This window comes from Dipodomys ordii, unplaced genomic scaffold, assembly GCF_000151885.1.
Source record: "Dipodomys ordii isolate 6190 unplaced genomic scaffold, Dord_2.0 Scaffold123, whole genome shotgun sequence".
Classification (NCBI taxonomy): Eukaryota; Metazoa; Chordata; class Mammalia; order Rodentia; family Heteromyidae; genus Dipodomys; species Dipodomys ordii.
The window spans coordinates 497,071-514,395 of NW_012267339.1; the positions used below are offsets into that span (position 1 = coordinate 497,071).

General features: G+C 41.5%; 1 protein-coding gene across 2 annotated transcripts in view; it reads left to right on the forward strand.

The window, feature by feature from the left end:
• The window catches only part of Aff1 (AF4/FMR2 family, member 1), a 132,065-nt gene that overhangs the window by 27,065 nt on the left and 87,675 nt on the right, over window positions 1-17,325 (forward strand). For both annotated transcript variants that reach the window (XM_013029842.1, XM_013029841.1), the window contains exons 2-3: window positions 13,655-13,775; window positions 14,070-14,996. In XM_013029842.1, the coding sequence (XP_012885296.1) occupies window positions 13,655-13,775; window positions 14,070-14,996 (1,048 nt within the window). The remainder of the gene's footprint in view (window positions 1-13,654; window positions 13,776-14,069; window positions 14,997-17,325) is intronic.

A 17,325-nucleotide genomic window follows, 5' to 3' on the forward strand; every position in this document is an offset into this window, starting at 1 on the left:
AATCCTAAGAATCCCGACAAGCTTTGTAAAGCTCACAACACCACATAACAGAGGTCAAATAAAGGGAGGCTTCTCCAGAAAAACAATGACTTACTGTTTAGCTTTAAGAAGATGCCAATTATAGTGGGTAGGAGGTGAGCTGGGGTTATGATCAAAATGAGAATATTTAGAAACGTAATTGTTGCTTGTTGCCATATTAAATACCAATGCATGTTTCCAGCTTTCTTTTATAATAATCGCCCTGTTCTTCCCACTTGAAATGTCTGTGGGATGAAGTAGAATAGAAATTGCCTCTAGTTTTTATGACATTAAGCTTTCTGCCAAAACAAGTGTGGCGTGTGTAATTAAATTACCAAAGGGAGAGATAAATACAAGAGGGAAAGAAAGAACTGCCGCTGATTCTTTTAAAGCATTTTATGGACAACTTAGTTTGCTTTTGTAATACAGAACTAAGGTTAGTTATCTGCTGGGTCGTATGTCCCTGTATTTGCTAGGAACCTGCCAAAAACCAAAACAACAACAACAACAAAACCTCCTAGAAAGTTCCTCTGTTTTTACAACTGTATCCATGCAGCCTGTTGAGGTCTGAAATACCACCAGCAGTGATTTCTACTACTATCTCATGTGTTGGAGATGGAAGAGCCTTGAATTTTGATTTTGTATCATTTTCTTCCATGGTAAATTTTGAATTTTGATTTTATATCATTTTCTTCCATGAGTCTGTGTGTGTTTAAAGAATAAATATTGCTTAACATTTTATTCTTGACAATATAGGAGAAGTTGCATCTTGTCAGCTTCCTTACCCCATTGTTCTTCAGTCACCATTCTTATCAATACGTAGACTGTTTTTCCTTTCATTTTCTGACTGGAAGCCTTTTCCTGTTGCTTTTTCCCTGCCACCCTTTTTGCTGTTGGTTAGAAAGTATAACTGCTGTACATTTGTTCTGGCCCAAGGTGTACTTGGTACATTGGCCTGGGTTCAAACAATTCTCCATATTGTCTGTGATGCAGTTGGTTTTCTAGAATGTGTGTGTAGAAGTTGAGTTGCTGAGCGGACTCTGCTTTTTACAGTGTGCCCTTTTCTAAGCTGTTCACAGAGTGTACCTTGCTCAGTTTGGTGCATGTTTGGAATTGTCTGGTGTTTAGACTGTTAAGTGAAAAAAGTGTATTCTAAAAATGTTTAGTACATTTAATGACTTATGAGTTAATTTCTCTGTAGAGTTAATTGTTTTTTCTTAAAACAGAACTTTACTCCTGAGTAATTTCTTGAGAGAACTACCTTTCTATATTCCTTGGGGACATTTGTGAAGTCTCGTGATAATTCACAGATAAATTTGGTAATGGTTTGTTTTTCTCTTGCTTTCTGTATCTCGCAAATGTGTTGGGTGTACAATGAAATGGTTATTTAGAGAATGCTGTACATAACTACCTCGTTTTTTTTTTTAACTAACTATGGGTCATCTTTGAAAATACCTAATTTCAGAATGCCTGTTTTTTTTGTTTGTTTGTTTAAAAGGTAAGGAACTGTTATGTGAAGCTGTGGATTGGAATGTAGAGCAAGTGTGCATATTTCCATGTATCAATCAGTGTTCAAGTACATTAGGAAGTTGGTACGGGAGGATGGTGAGGGGTAAGAAAGGCTCCTACATTCTTTCTAGGGCTGGATATGGAGAGTTAGACTACAATTGAAGAGATAGTGATAATTGGACAGAGAAGCATATAGATAAGCATGGTGCAATGCTTGGAAATGTGAACAGTTGCTCTATATTCCCATCCACAGCTTCACATGACAGTTCCTGTTCTTTTTTTTTTTTTTTTAATTGATTTTGGGACATAAACTCTGAGCCTAAGTGCTGTCCCTGTGCTCTTCAGCCCAAGGTGAGTGCTCTGCCACTTGAGCCATGGTGCCACTTCCAGTTTTCTAGAGATTAATTGGAGATAAGAGTCTCACAGATGTTCCTGTCTGGGTTGGCTTTGAACCACAATCCTCAGATCTCAGCCTCCTGAGTAGCAAGTATTACAGGTGTGAGCCACCGGCGCCAGGCTAGTTCCTGTTTTTTGATACAAACAAAACCAAAAAATCTTAGACACTGATTGACAGAGAAAACAAAGCAAGGAGCTACAGAGCATCTGCTGGTGAAGGGAAGTAGTGTGTATCTGACACCTGGTGGGAATCTGATATTTAATTGGAGATCACCAGTGACTGGATGGATTGAGCATCCAGATGTGTACAGCAAATTACAATTCTACCTGTTTGATGTCTGAAAAGAGGCCAGTGTGGCCATCTCTGGAAAAAGGGCTGGACAAGAGGGTTGACCAAAGCAATTAAGTAGAGGTTTGCTGGGGACGAGACCTTATGGAAAGCAAGAATCTGTTTGTAATTAAATTTTTTTTCTTATCTTTTTTTTTCTTATATGTCTTTTTCCCCTTTGCTGTACCACAGATTTTTCTTTGTGAAATTTTTGAAGTTTTAGTCCTAAAGGTAGCTTTTTAAAACATTCCAAACCTATTGATTTAAAATTAAATGTGTATTTTCACTCAGTGTTACCCAACTTGTGTGTGTGTGTGGGGTGTGTGTGTGTGTGTGTGTGTGTGTGTGTGTGTGTGTGTGTGTGTGTTTACTCATGGCAGGCACTCTACCACTTGAGTCATATGGACCAACCCTATGTTTTTTCTTTTTCATTTTTCTTTTTACTGTGGAGTACAGTATTTTATGAATAATTAGTATGTTTGTAAACCGAAGAATTAAACCTGTCACATTTACTGTGATAAACACTGGGTGTGAGCCAAGGCTCTTTTGGTTCATCTGGGAAGGAGTGATGTCAGCTTCTTTCTAGGTTTGAGTCATTTGACGGACAAAATAGTTTGGTAAAACAGTTTTAGGTAACAGTGAATCACATAGTGTCATCAGATAATAGACTGTGAGAGTTGGTTAGAATTCTGGTTCCTTTGAGTAATACTTGAATATAATCATTGCAGTCAGAGATGCATTTTAAGCATCACTTTACTAATCTCCTACTCTCAGCAGGCGTCCTTGCCCTTAAGGAGTTCCTGGTCTGATAAAGAATACTTAGCCAGGTCCTGGTTTACAGCTAACAAGCTGTAATCCTAGCTTCTCTGGAGGCTGAGATCTGAGGATGGTGTTTAAGGCCAGTCCAGGCAGGAAAATCTGTGAACAAACTCTTAACTCCAATTAACCTCCAGAAAATTGGAAGTGGCCCTGAGCCTCAAAGTGATAGAGCATTACCCTTGAGCATAAAGAGCTCAGGGACAGTGCCCAGACCCTGAGTTCAAGCCCCAAGATCTAGAGTCCATGTAGTCTAGATGAGTATCCACATCAACAGAAGATTTAGACCACAGAGACAAATGCAGTGATGCTGAAGAAGACATTGAAAAACTAGCCCTTAGATCATTAGGGATCAGGTGCTGAGTCTGGCTAGGCTTGGTTTCCCAGCCTCTCTACCCATCCTGCTGCCAGGTAGAGAGAAGAGTAAGTAAATGGGGCCTGAGGAGTGGTGAGCAGGGAACAGGGAGAGGTGGGGAGGCCACTGAGAAGAGTGTTGCTCAACTCCCCTCTCCACAGGGGCTGTGGCTCTGTAGGCAGCAGGGGGCTCAGGAAGAGTTTCTGGAGGGGAACTTAAAGATCAGATTCATGAGTTTTGGGAAGATCAGTGGTGTAGGAACAGATAATCCCAAAAGGAAGCTAGTCCAATTACTACTGCCAAGTGAGGAATGAAGTCCACGTCACTTGAATTTTGGTTACTTAATAGGTTGAATTAAGATAAAGAGGGAGAGAAAGAAATTAAATCAGCATTAAAAAATGACTTTAAGGGCTGGGAAGGTGGCTCAGTGGTAGCTCTCTTGCCCTGCATTGCCTGAGGCCCTGGGTTCGATTCCTCAGCACCACATAAGCAAAAAGAAAAAAAGCTGGAAGTGGCGCTGTGGCCCAAGTGGTAGAGCGCTAGCCTTGAGCTGAAGAGCTGAGGGACAGCGCCCAGGCCCAGAGTTCAGGCTCCACGACCGGACCCCCCCTCCCCCCCCCACCAAAAAAACCAAAAAAACATGACTTTAAGCTTGCTTGCCTATGTTCTTTTTAAAAGTTGTGACTAGGGGCTGGGGAGGTGGCTCAGTGGTAGAGCGCTTGCCTTGCATGCATGAGGCCCTGGGTTTGATTCCCCAGTACCACATAAAAAGAAAAAAGCCGGAAGTGGTGCTATGGCTCAAGTGGTAGAGCGCTAGCCTTGAGCTGAAGAGCTGAGGGACAGCGCCCAGGCCCAGAGTTCAGGGCCCACGACCGGACCCCCCCCCAAAAAAAAAATAAAAATAAAACTTGTGACTAGGGTTTTTACATTTTTGTGACTGTAATAAGATGGACTCACCAGCCTACTTTTACAGGTGCGCAGTGTGGTCCTTCATGGTCAGTTGAGTATCTGAGAATGACACAATAATGAGGCCAGTGTTCTGGTTGATCCTAGTATAGACCAGATTGGGGAAGAGCCAGCAGCCCTGTCTATGTTTCCAATTGGTGCCAAATGAGCAGTGCCAACAAGGCTGGGGGTCAGTTCTGACTCTCAGCACCCTTTCCTGTTAAAGGGAAGACATAAATAATTGCTCAGGTGACAGATTTTATCTCAGGTGAACCTGCTTCCACAATTGGGGTGGAGAGGGGGGGGTAGTTTCTTGTATTTCATTAACCCTTAGCTACAGATTGCCAAATCTTGGAGGTGAGAAGTCACTTCTCACTGGGGTGGTTGTGTTTGCATGGTAGCCTTGCACCGTACTATTTTTTTTTTAACTTCTTGATTTTGTTTGAAAGGTCCATCTGTCTTTTTTCTTTGTTGTCTCTGTTGGAGCTACCCAGCCTGACCTGTGTTTTCCTCTCCCCCTTAAAAACTTGAGTGAGGAAGGCAAAGTTTTTGTGCTTTTTATTCTGTAGTTAAAAATACCTCTTAGTATCATCTTTAAGATAAACAAATGGGGTTACACTTAAAAAAAGTAAAACAAGGGGCTGGGAAGGTGGCTCAGTGGTAAAGCGCTTGCCTTGTATGCCTGAGGCCCTGGGTTCGATTCTTCAGCACCACATAAGCAAAAAGAAAAAAGCTGGAAGTGGCGCTGTGGCTCAAGTGGTAGAGTGCTAGCCTTGAGCTGAAGAGCTGGGGGACAGCGCCCAGGCCCAGAGTTCAGGCCCACAACCGGACCCCCCCCCCCACCCAAAGAAGTAAAACAGCTGATATATCTAAACCGTATTCTTTTGTAGATATAATGATGTGCTATCTGTAGATGGCTCTGAAACAAGCTGGAATAGTTGTGGGCTGAGGCCAATTTTCAGAGCTCTTTAGGGGAGTTAATGTATATTAAAAAAAAAAAAAGACTGTGTGTGTTTGTGTGTGAGTGTGAGAGTCCTGGGGCTTGAACACAGTGCCTAGGATCTGAGCTTTCTTGCTCAAGGCTAGCACTTTACCACTTGAGCCACAGCTCCACTTATAGCTTTTTTTTTGGTCGTTTAAGAGTCTCATGGACTTTCCTGTCCTCTCTTCAAACTGTGATCCTCAGATCTTAGCCTCTTGAATAGCTAGGATTAAAGGCATGAGCCACCAGCACCCAGCTAAAAAATATTTCTTTACTCTGATTTTATTTTGTTTTGTGAATATGAATGTTTTTCTTAATTTTAACTAGAGCTTTTAACTACCAAAATAATAAATAAACTTTTTTTGAAAGGAATATTAAAAACTGAATGCTAACAAAATGCTTCCTAAACTGAATTACCACTTAAACTCTGCACCTTGACCTCATGTGCCTCTTTAGAGGTTTCTGTAATGGATGTTCCTTCAGACCTTTCCTGCACACTAGCATGTTCGCAGAAGTATCTAGCAGGTTCATTTTGAAAGGTAAATTAATATGATGCCTTATTAAAGGTAGGTGACTTTTTTTTCACCTAGGTAGTGTCTGTCCCCATTTAAAACTTGCAATATCATTTAAGATATGCAAAACATTTTATTGATTCTAAGTCCTAGAGAGAGTTTCTGATCATCAGTAAGAAGAAAGTAAATTTCACTGTTGTGTCTTAACTTGAACAAGACTGTGAGTAAACAAAAGGTTGTTTTGGCAATGTTTTCAAGGTTGTAATTTAGCAAAATGGGGTAATCTAAAATTACTTTTCAACTGCTATAGTAAATTATAATAAGACAGCTTTCTGTGGCAAATGTAAGTGCATAGCAGAGTATGCTAATATATATGAGATGATCTCCTGGAGTCCTCTCCAGAAAAATAAGTTAATGCTATTTTGTGTAATCTGACTATTAGATGTTATATTTTAGGAATTAGTCTCTGGTGTGTGTGTGTGTGTGTGTGTGTGTGTGTGTGTGTGTGTAAGTGATGGAGGTGGTAGTAAGAATAAAAATCTTGGGATGATTTAAGTGTGTGTGTGTGTGTGTGTGTGTGTGTGTGTGTGTGTTAGATTTTTTTTTTTGGCCAGGCCTGGGGCTTGAACTCAAAGCAGCCTAAATGCTGTCCTTGAGCTTCTTTTCCTCAAGTCTAGCACTCTACCACTTGAGCCACATTGCCACTTCCAGCCTTTTCTGTTTATGTGGTGCTGAGGAAATGAACCCAGGGCTTTGTGCATGCTAGGCAAGCACTCTACCTCTAAGCCACATTCCCAGCCCTGCAGATTTTTTTTTCACATGCAGAAGTAAGAATTCTCCGTTCTTTGAAGCAACACTACTTTGCTTTCAAACATGGAGCCACTTTGATTTCTTGTGTTTAAATTATATTTGGAGGGATACAGTTTAATGTTGAATTAATATTGTGCTTTTAAAGTATATGACATTTTTTTCCTCCAGTAAAGCCGTATGTCCAAAAATGTTTCCTGGGTATAGATGGTAGGAGTAGAGGAGTGAGAACTAGGCCAGAAGATGGACTTTAGCACACGTGCTTTCCAGAGTCAAAGAGTCACTTACCTAGCAAGTAAGAACCAAAAGCATCTGACTGTCTTTTTGCCTCTGACTCTTGGTACATATGAAGTACCATTTTCTAAGCTTTGGGTGGCTCAACTTCAAATCAGCATAGTGCTTCTCAAATGCCAAGAAGACTTGATGTTTTCCAGAGTTAATATGCACTGTTGATTTTAGGATTTCCCCTTTCCTTCAGGCCATATGTCTTTTTCATGCTTACAAAGATAAATCTATAGGAGAGATTGCCATCAGCCCTGCAGGACAGAATTAAAATTTTAAGGGAGTTGGTAGCATAGACGTGAAGTGACCAGTCAGGGGTGATAAATGGGTAGTCAGCTGTGCAGGGCCAGGCCTGAGTTGCCATGGAAGCACGAATGGCATTCAGCGGTCCTGCATGACTAACCTAGTTTAGCAGCAGGACCCATAGGCTCCAGCCTGGGTGAAGGTGCTTCAGCCAGATGATACCAGAGCAGGCATGCTGTGCCCTGTCTCCAGTCCAACTTGGGACTTCCTCTTAATATTTTTCTTCATCTACTTATGCTGTTTCCTTGTGCAAGGGAGAGAGAAAAAGACATCACTCTTACTAGTTCATACAGATTGATTTTTTTTTATTTTATCATAATATTTAAACACCTCCATAACACATTCGGTGCCACCCAATACTCCCAGCAAAGTAAATGTGTCCTGACAGGCTGCAGTGGCAGACCCAGCATGGGGTGACTCAGTGCCGGTACTTAGGAATTCAAGCAGCTCTGACTTCCTCAGGATTTTTACCACCTCTGAAAGTGAGAGCACCCTGACGCTTTTTCTGTTTGCAGAAGCTTCAATCAGGCTTCTATGTTGAGTTGGAGTGTGAGTTTTGTCAGTGAGACCATCGGTGGCACAATCTCCTCAGCTGGCTTGTGTTTGTTCTGCAGAGAGAGTCTTCAAAAGCAGTGACAGCTCTCACCCAGGCTCTGGAGGCTGAGGTCTAGTTTCTTCCATGGTCTTTCTAGTTGTTTATTTACCTTAAAAAACAACAACAACAAAAAGAAATGTGGTGACGGAGGTATTTTGACTTATTCTTTTAAAGATCTTTTTGCCACATTTTGGTGGATCTCAGAGATAAAAGACTAAAGAGATAGCAGCGTATGATCTGCCAGAATGTGGCTGCTGAAGTTATTTTGTATCTGAAGATGTTTCCACAGACTGCTGGTAACTGCTGCATTATCTGTGAACTGATCAACTTTGCATGCTCCCCACACTTCACACTGGGTGCATGTTTTTGAGGGTGGCTGGCTACTTCCAACCACCACATGACTTCATGTTTTTTTTCTCCCCAGGTGGGGCCTCTGGAGCTGACCAGAAAGTTGGCAGCAAGGCTCTAAGAACATGGCTTAGGTCAGCCAGCCAGAAGTAAATGTAGTGAACCTTATGTTGGCCATATTACTTTGGTGCAAGATTATTCACAGCCTGTCCTTGAGAGAATTAGTGTAAAGATTTGTCTTAACACATTAGAGAGGACTTGTGAGCCCAGAGGTTGTTACGGGCCAGTGACCTAAATCTGTAAATTAAAAAAAAAAAGCATCTAAAATAAGAATTATAATACAGTTTTTTTTTTTTTTTTTTGGGCAGTCCTGGGGCTTGAACTCAGGGCCTGGGCTGTATCCCTGAACTTTTTTTGTTCAAGGCTAGCACTGTACCATTTGAGCCACAGCGCCACTTCTGGCCTTTTCTGTTTGTGGTACTGAGAAATCAAACCCAGGGCTTCATGCATGCTGGGCAAGCACTTTACCACTAAGCCACATTCCCAGTGTAGTGCAGTTTTTATTTTATAAATTTTTTATTGTAAAAATACTGTACAGAGGGGTTACAGTTATCGAGCATTGTTACCTCCTCCTTTGTTTTTTCCCTACCATCCCTTCCCTTCACACCTCCTCCCCCTACAAGTTGTAAAGTTCATTTTCAACATAGTATCTTATACATCTCATTGTAACAATGGGTCAACCTGTATCCTTATTTAAGCATTTTGTTATTTCCCTTCTCCTCCCCCAATTATAAAAATGTATATACAAGATGCAGGGCACTGGAATCAAATACAGTGGAAACAGGGGTTATACCATGGAGGAAGAACATAAAAAAGAAACAAAAAAAATCACACAGTACATTATAAATATGTTAAAAACAATAGCAAGAAAGAAAAACCATTTGTGTCCCTATCTTGGGATTTATTTTGCTTAACATCTTTTTTTTAAATACATTTTTAATTGTGAAAATACTGTACAGAGGGGTTACAGTTACATGAGCAAGGTAATGAGTACATTTCCTATCAAGCATTGTTGCCTCCTCTTTTGTTTTTCCCCTCCCATCCTTTCCCTCCCACCTCCACAACTATATTCCCCCCACCCCCAAATTGTGAAGTTCGTTTTTCAACATAGTGTCTTGGGCTAGTGCAGTTTTTTGAAGTTGAAGAACAGCTCCATGCTGTTCACTGTTGGTTGTGGGGCTTGAACTTAGGGCCTAGGTGCTGTCCCTGACCTCTTTGTGCTCAAGGCTAGGGGTCTACCACTTGAACCATAGCACCACTTCTGGTTTTTGAGTGGGATTTTTCTGCTCAGGCTGGCTTTGAACCATGATCCTCAGATCTCAGCCTCCTGGGTAGCTAAGATTATAAGCATGAGCCACTGGTGTGGGGGTTGAAAGGTCCTTAGGTGTGTACTGAAGGATATACCTGCAGCTACACTGAACTAGACAACTGAGATTTCTCTGCTGGCAAGGATAATGCCCATTGTTGGGTGCCTCCTTGAGGCTAAGGAATTCTGAGTGATTATAAGTTATCATACTGTTTTTGTTTGTTTGTCATCCTTACCTTATTTAACACAGTCTGGAAGCCTGGCTGGGAGAACTGATTTGAGAACATAGCTTTGTTGCCAGGCCTTTGAATGTTCAGATCTGCCATTATGAGTAAGTCAGATCTCTGAGCCTCATTTTTTCCACTCGGAAGAGAGACAAACAACAACATTGGAGTCTTAGGAAAGCTAAATGGAGAGTGGTGTGGTGTGGGCCGGTCAGTACTGCTCAAGTACCCACCAAGTACAATGAGGGTGGACCTCAGCCTGGCTGCTGCTGTCCAGAAGCCCCTCTAAAGAATGCTTTCCCTTTACCCCTTAGAAACACCCAAAACCTTGTTCACCCTATACATCTCAGGCCTTGCCTCAGGTCTGTTGAATGGAAACTCTTTTAACAAGCCCTTCATGTCACTCTGATGTGCACTGAAGTTTGAGAACCTTCCAGCAAAATGCAAAGTACTGAGTAGACATTAGCTGAGAGTGCTGGTAACTCCCTGTTACATGCAGATGGGGTCACTGAGAACCTCTAACTAGGCTGATTTTGGGGTGACATTGTCCTGGTTGTATGAGAATGAAACTGTTTGTTTATCTATGGGAAGAGGGGGCTACCCTTAATTAAAGTGATAGTTGTTACCTTGTAATTACTCAAAGGTAATTACAGAGATGGCAAATTGTGTAAGACATTTGCCATTTCCTGAAAATCCCCTCATTCAAAACATTTTCCACCCACCCCCCCCCTCCCCTGCTCATTGTGATCTTGGTTTGAAAACAATGCACAAAGGTTTGCTCATGCTGTGAATTGCTTGTTGATTGATTGATTGTTAAAATTTACCTTTTCTCTAATTGCAAAATGAAAAAGTATCCCTGGAAAAAATGTGCTTGGGAACATTTAATAATGCATTCTCCAAGTCATCACAAACTTGAGATCTACCCAGTATGACTGGCAAAAGACTTCCTTCTAAGGAGAAAGGGAGTGGGCAAGGATCAGGCCAGGGCCAGGGCACATAGCCTCCTGTGGGCCCCTGTCAGACTTTAGCCTTCCTCTGTACTGCAGGAGCCAGGGTGAGGGAATTGGGGAGATGAATCTCAACAATGTCTGACCCCATGAAACTCATCTAACAGTGTCATTTATTCACATTTTTATTCACCACAATGTGTACAGGCTTTTCAGTTGAAGAGTGGTGGTGAATTAAAAGCATCAATCTCATAGTCTCCAGTGATACAGTACTGCATATGCCTGCCAATAAATTCCTAGTATGGCTTTAAATTTTTTTTTGAGACAAATGGAAGTAAAGCCCTAATTAACCAGAATCCTTAATTTAAGAGGATTTGTTTTCCATGGAAGGCTCTTTGATTTTAGAATCACATATAATAAGCCTATGTTAGGAATTTTATGAAAGAATAGTCTAATTGGGGGTTTCTTGTTATTTCTGTAGCAGTTTTCATTCATTTAGAATGAAAACTCAGAAGCATGGTAAAGTCTATCTGCTGCTGAACTAAGCCTGAGCTGAGCAATTTATAAACATTTTAGTAATTTTAAACCATTGTAATTTTGTGTGAGGATAACTGATCATGGAATTGATGAGAAATTATACAAGAACCCCCTCTCCCCCAAACCAGTTATTTGAGGTGCTGCTGCTCACACTTTCATCCTCAGCTTTGTTTTCAGGTCTTTGTTTTGGGACAAAAGAGAGATTGTTCTGAAGTGACCAGAACTCTCCCTTATGAAGCAGAGCCAAAGACTGAAAGCAGATATAGCCATGGGGTTAGGAGACAAGAGGAGGCATGGCTGTAACTAGTGGTACCAGAAAGGGGAGACTTCCTGTGGTGAGATCTTGCTTGACTGAAGCTCAGCTTGCATACCTGGGGCCTTCCTAAGAAAGGAGAGAGGAAGGAGTTCCTTTGTGCAGAGCATCATTGCAGGCTCCAATCCCTCTGAAACCTGGCCCCCAAATGGCAAGAAGACAAGTTTTTTTGAAGGAAAAGCAAATTATTTCCTAACCAGTGTTCTTATGTGGCTTCTGTGGTTGTATGCAAATGGTATGTGGCCTTTTGAACCAACAAGAGGAATAAGCAACACTACGAAATAATTGCAAGGAATTCTTGAGTGGTCAAGTTCTTTGTGCTACTGCCACCCAGAAGAAGAAAGTCTAATTGTCTAAAATATATGACTTTCAGAGAATGTTCCAGTTTCATCTTTAATACCTTCTTTTTCAGTATGTTTACAAATAGTAAATTGCTTCCTTGGTAGTTGTGAGTTCTTATAAAATCTGATATGGTTATTTGTCATCTAATAAAGAGTATATATGTGTGTATAAATGCCATTCCTGGAGCTTAAACTCAGCTCCTGGGTGCTGTCCCTGAGCTTTTTTTGCTCAAGGCTAGTGCATGACCACTTGAGCCACAGCTTTACTTCCAGCTTTTTGGTGATTAATTGGAGAGGAGAGTCTCATTGACTTCTCTGCTTTGGTTGGCTTCAAGCTGCAATCCTTAGATCTCAACCTCCTGAGTAGCTAGGTGACAAATGTACACCACTAGTGCCTGGCTAGCAGATACTTTGAAAAAATTATTATTATTATTATTACTACTATTATTATTATTATTGCCAGTCCTGGGGCTTAAACTCAGTGACTGGGTACTGCCTCTTAGCCTCTTTGTGCTCAAAGTTAGCACCTTGCCACTTGAGCTACAATACCACTTCCAGCCTTTTCTGACTGCTTCTAGATTTTTCTGCCCGAGCTAGCTTTAAAACACAATTATTAGATCTCAGGCTCCTGAGTAGCTAGGCTTACAGGCTTCTATGGGGAAAGCTGAGGTAGAAGGTAAGGGCCAGGTAGCTGATGGCAGGCTCCTGTGGAAGGATAGAGGAGAGGCTATGGAAGTGTAGAGAGGCCAGGAGAAGGGTGAGGAGGGCAGCTGACACCAGGGCCAGGGTTTGTAAAGCTTTACACAGTCAAGGCAACTGAATGTTTTCCTGTTCTTTCAAATAGCATTGAGAACGAAGAGGCAGAAGATTGCCTAGAAGCCAGTCTGTGATGACGGAAGTCTTTTTTACAGTTCTTAGTTTCGTTATTCATGGGAGATCACATGTGAGGGTCTAATGGGGTGGCCTAGGAGGTGACAATGAGGCAAGCTCACTTTTAGTTTATGTGCTAGTTAAAAAGCCCCCGTCCTTCCACATCTGTCTCCAATTTGTTTCTTAGCCAATGCATTTTAACCCCTCTTGTGCCAGGTCTGTAATCTAGGATACATTTTTGTGTGGCTTAAGTAGGACAATCCGATTGTAGAACATTCTCAGTAGGGAGAGAGCTGACATCTATAATTGGATAGTCTCATCCTTGACATTTGAAATGAAAAATAAAAAATCATCTTTTTGGATTTGCATGCCAAGATATTCCTGCCGAGAAGGCTGAGAATAAAATAAATGGTGTTTTAGGTGCTCGGTTGTCTTTTTGGAAGATTTTAATCTTCCAAAGTGTACAATACTGATCTAGGAAAAGTCTTTCTAAAGTTCACATCCTGTTGACTCCTTCAGATGAAAAGTTTCTTTCTCTAACCCGTGTTTTGCAAGCTGGAGGTAAAAATATGATGCCACATAGCCTGTAAAAGATCATTCAGCTTGGAGTCAGTGTTAGACCACAATGCTGTGGCCCAGAATGAGTGTGGGCTTCTGGAGCCGGGACCCCAGGCTGGAGCCACAGCCATCTGATGCTGCTGTCTAGGACTAGGTTAAGGGGCTGATGCTTTCTTTATGCTTCCTGTCATCACCACTTCCCAGTCCCCAGCCTTGCCTCCTCCACACTAGTACATGTGCCCAACAAAACTTGGATACTGATGAATTTTGTTGTTTTCGTTCCTTTGTGGCATCTGAAACAGCTTGTACAATGAAGACAGAAACCTGCTTCGAATTAAGGAGAAGGAAAGACGCAACCAGGAAATTCACCAAGAGAAAGAGGCATTTCCTGAAAAGATTCCCCTTTTTGGAGAGCCCTACAAGGTACTCACCCTATACCAGAAGATGCAAGTCTGATTTATCACTGTGTTGTGCTCTGTGATGAAATGATTCTAGTTCATTCACGACCAATTTCAGATAAGCATTACAACTGTGGAAATAGCTTATCACAGAGATTTTTTTTTTGGAGGGGAAAAAAACCCCCATTAAACTGTGTGCTACACATTAAGTTGAGAGGTTCCTTCTCCTTAATAGTGTAATAGATTTTTTTTAAAGTAATTATTCTTCTTAGATTTTTTTCTTCCGTTCTCTGACTCTAGTGCCCTTTTTGTTTTTTAGAAAGCAAAAGGTGATGAGCTGTCAAGCCGAATACAGAACATGTTGGGAAACTATGAAGAAATGAAGGAGTTCCTTAGCACCAAATCCCATCCTCGGGGTTTGGCTGCTTCTGAAGATAGGTTGGGGAAGTCAAGATACCCTTTATTTCCTGACAAGGGGAGCAGCATTCCATCCAACTCCTTCCACACACGTGTCCACCACCAGCCCATTCACACTCCTGCCTCCGGACCACTTTCTGTTGGTAACATTAGCCACAATCCGAAGATGGTAAAGCCAAGAATGGAACCATTGCCAAATCTCCATGCCAAAAGTTATGGGCCACCAGAAAGCCAGCACCTGGCCCATGCTTGCCTTGGTCAGGAGGGATATGGCTCTAGTCATCTCAAAAAAGGTGACCATAGACCTGATGGAGGCCATTGTACTTTGATGACAGACTCAGCTCCAGAAAGGGAACTTTCCCCCCTAATCTCATCTTTGCCTTCCCCAGTGCCCCCTTTGTCACCTGTACATTCCAACCTGCAAGCTCTTCCCAGGATGCCAGCAAGCAACAAGGTTCATAGCAGTAGCAACAGCAGTAAAAGCTTCTGCCCAGCCAAGTCTCCCAAGGACCTGGCAGTGAAGGTTTGTGAGAAAGAGACCCCTCAAGACAATCTAGTAGCGGTTGCCAGCCTTGGAGTAGCCACTCCCCAGCCAGCTTCTCAGACATTTCCACCCCCCTCTCTACCATCAAAAAGTCTTGCAATGCAGCAGAAGCCCACTGCATATGTCCGGCCCATGGATGGCCAGGACCAGGCTCCACTGAGTGAGTCTCCCAAGCTGAAATCGCTGCCAGAAGACTATCGTCAGCAGACCTTTGAAAAAACAGACTTAAAAGTGCCTGCCAAAACCAAGCTCACCAGACTGAAGATGCCTTCCCAGTCAGTGGAGGTGAGTTGGGATTTCTGACATAGGGCATTTCCCAATGTGAAGAGAATTGAGTGGGGAGGTAAGTCTGTAATGTTGGGATGGTGTATGCTTTTGGCTTAGGAGCCTGCTCATCCATGAAAAACTCAGGTAGCATGTGGATTAGATACTGAAATAAGACTTTTCTTTTTGGTAGGAGATGTTCTTTCTAATGGAAGGATGAAATCTAATGAAATCAAGATGGCTCAGGCTAGCCATGAACTGGAGAGCCTCCTGCCTAACCCTTTGAAGTGTTAGAATGAATCCAGCTTGAAATGTAGTTTGCAGAAGGGTTTAAAGAAGTCTTGTTAAGCCGGGTACTGGTGGCTATGGTTCAAAGCCTACCTGGGCAGGAAAATCCATGAGACTCTTATCTCCAATTAACTACCAGAAAACCAGAAGTGGAGCTGTGGCTCAAAGTGGTAGAGTGCTATCCTTGAAAAAAAAAGAGTTCAGGGACAGTAGTGCCTAAGCCCTGAGTTTAGGACTTAGTACTGGACACATACAATTCTTACTGAGTGCTGGAGATACGGTTTAAGTGGTAGAATGCTGCTCAGCAAGGCACAGTGCCCTGACTTCAGAACCTTGTATCATCAAAAATACCCACAACCCCCCCAAAACAAAATGACACACAAAACCTCAAAAGCCTTTTATTGAGCCATATTTAACACGTAAAATCTAGAGACTCTAGGAGTACTATTTGTCTCGTGTATAGTTTACAACCCCAATGGAAGATTAAGAATTATTTCTAGTACTTTCTCCTTTTGCTTTTTTAAAAAACAATGTAAAGGAAAAGTTTTGCATTAATAAGCACCTTAGTTTACTCAGTTTCTTCTGAGTCAAGTAAAATCAAGATGTCCAAGTGTTAAAAGTGTTTTTTTAAAGGTTTGTTGCTTGTAAATGGTAAGAAACTTTTAAACTGAAGTTGTGTTGCAGTATGCTTTATTTACCATTTGAAAAAGAAGAGTGGGTGTATGGTGACATGTCATTTGAGAGTGAGTCACATGTTGACAGAATGTTATTCAACTGTGGGGTTTAAAAGTAACCAAAAATATTATTGTTGTTGTTTTTTCTTAACTAAGAAAAAATAATTTCCTTTTCTTGCCTTCTTGATAACTGGCTGAGTTGTGTTTGAAAGGAGAAGTGGAGCACATATCCTGTTATTAGACCTGAGCTTCTTTCTTTTGCTCAAGGCTAGCACTCTGACACTTGAGCCACAGTGCCACTTCCGGCCTGTTCTGTTTATGTGGTACTGAGGGATGGAACCCAGTGCTTCATGCTTGCTAGGGAAACACTCTACCTATCATTCCTAGCCCCTGTCACTGAAACTTTTAAGTGATAGTAGCTACTGTAAAATTAAGGTTAACAGATGAAAGTAAAGTGTTGGAAAAGAATTTTGTGTGTGAATTGAATTTAATTATTTGAGATGGGGTGTTGCTATGTTGTCGAGGCTGATCTAGAAATTCTGCACAATTTATCCTCCCATCTTAGTTTTCCAATGAAGTGGATGTTAAGAACCTGTCTGTAAAAGACTGTGGTTTGACCCACAAATTATATAACATAATTTGTGTCTCCATCGAGTCACTCATAATGGGAGAAGGTAAAATTCCTTTGTCTTAATTTTTTCTTTTAAAGATCTTTGACTGGAAAGTTAGTCTTGATCTTGAAGGTTCCTAGTAACTGTCAGCTTTTGGTTTAGAGGAGAGACTTGGCGTTCTATTGTTGGATATCTCTTGAGCCTCTGATGTCTTCTAGAAAGTGACTTTTATTTGGGGACCAAGGAAAAATCAGAAAGGAAGAGTTAAGCAAATGGGAGAACTGGTCCAGATGGCAGAACTCTAGGCTTCTGACTTCATCTTAAAAGGGATCAACTCAGTGGGCTGTTTTTTGAGCATTTGTGCTGTGATATAGCCTGTCAGCTTACTTTATAATCTTATAATTCAGACATTGAAGAACTTAATGGGAATTCCTTTGCTTTATTTTTCAAATTACGTTTATTGTGTCTTCCTAGTTCTCTCTCTCTCTCTCTCTCTCTCTCTCTCTCTCTCTCTCTCACACACACACACACACACACACATACACACACATATGTAAGAAAATAAACATTTTTCTTTGAAAACCTGAAAGACTGAAAAAAAATGCTTTCAAACAATTTCAGGATGCATCAGCAAGTACTTACATAGTCTACCAAATGCCCAAACATATGCTTACATTTGGGGAAATGATGCCAAAGAAGTATTGGTGCTGCCCCCAGGCATTAGTTTACTGGAATAAGGAGTCTGCATCCCTGAAACCATTAGAGAGTAATTCAATG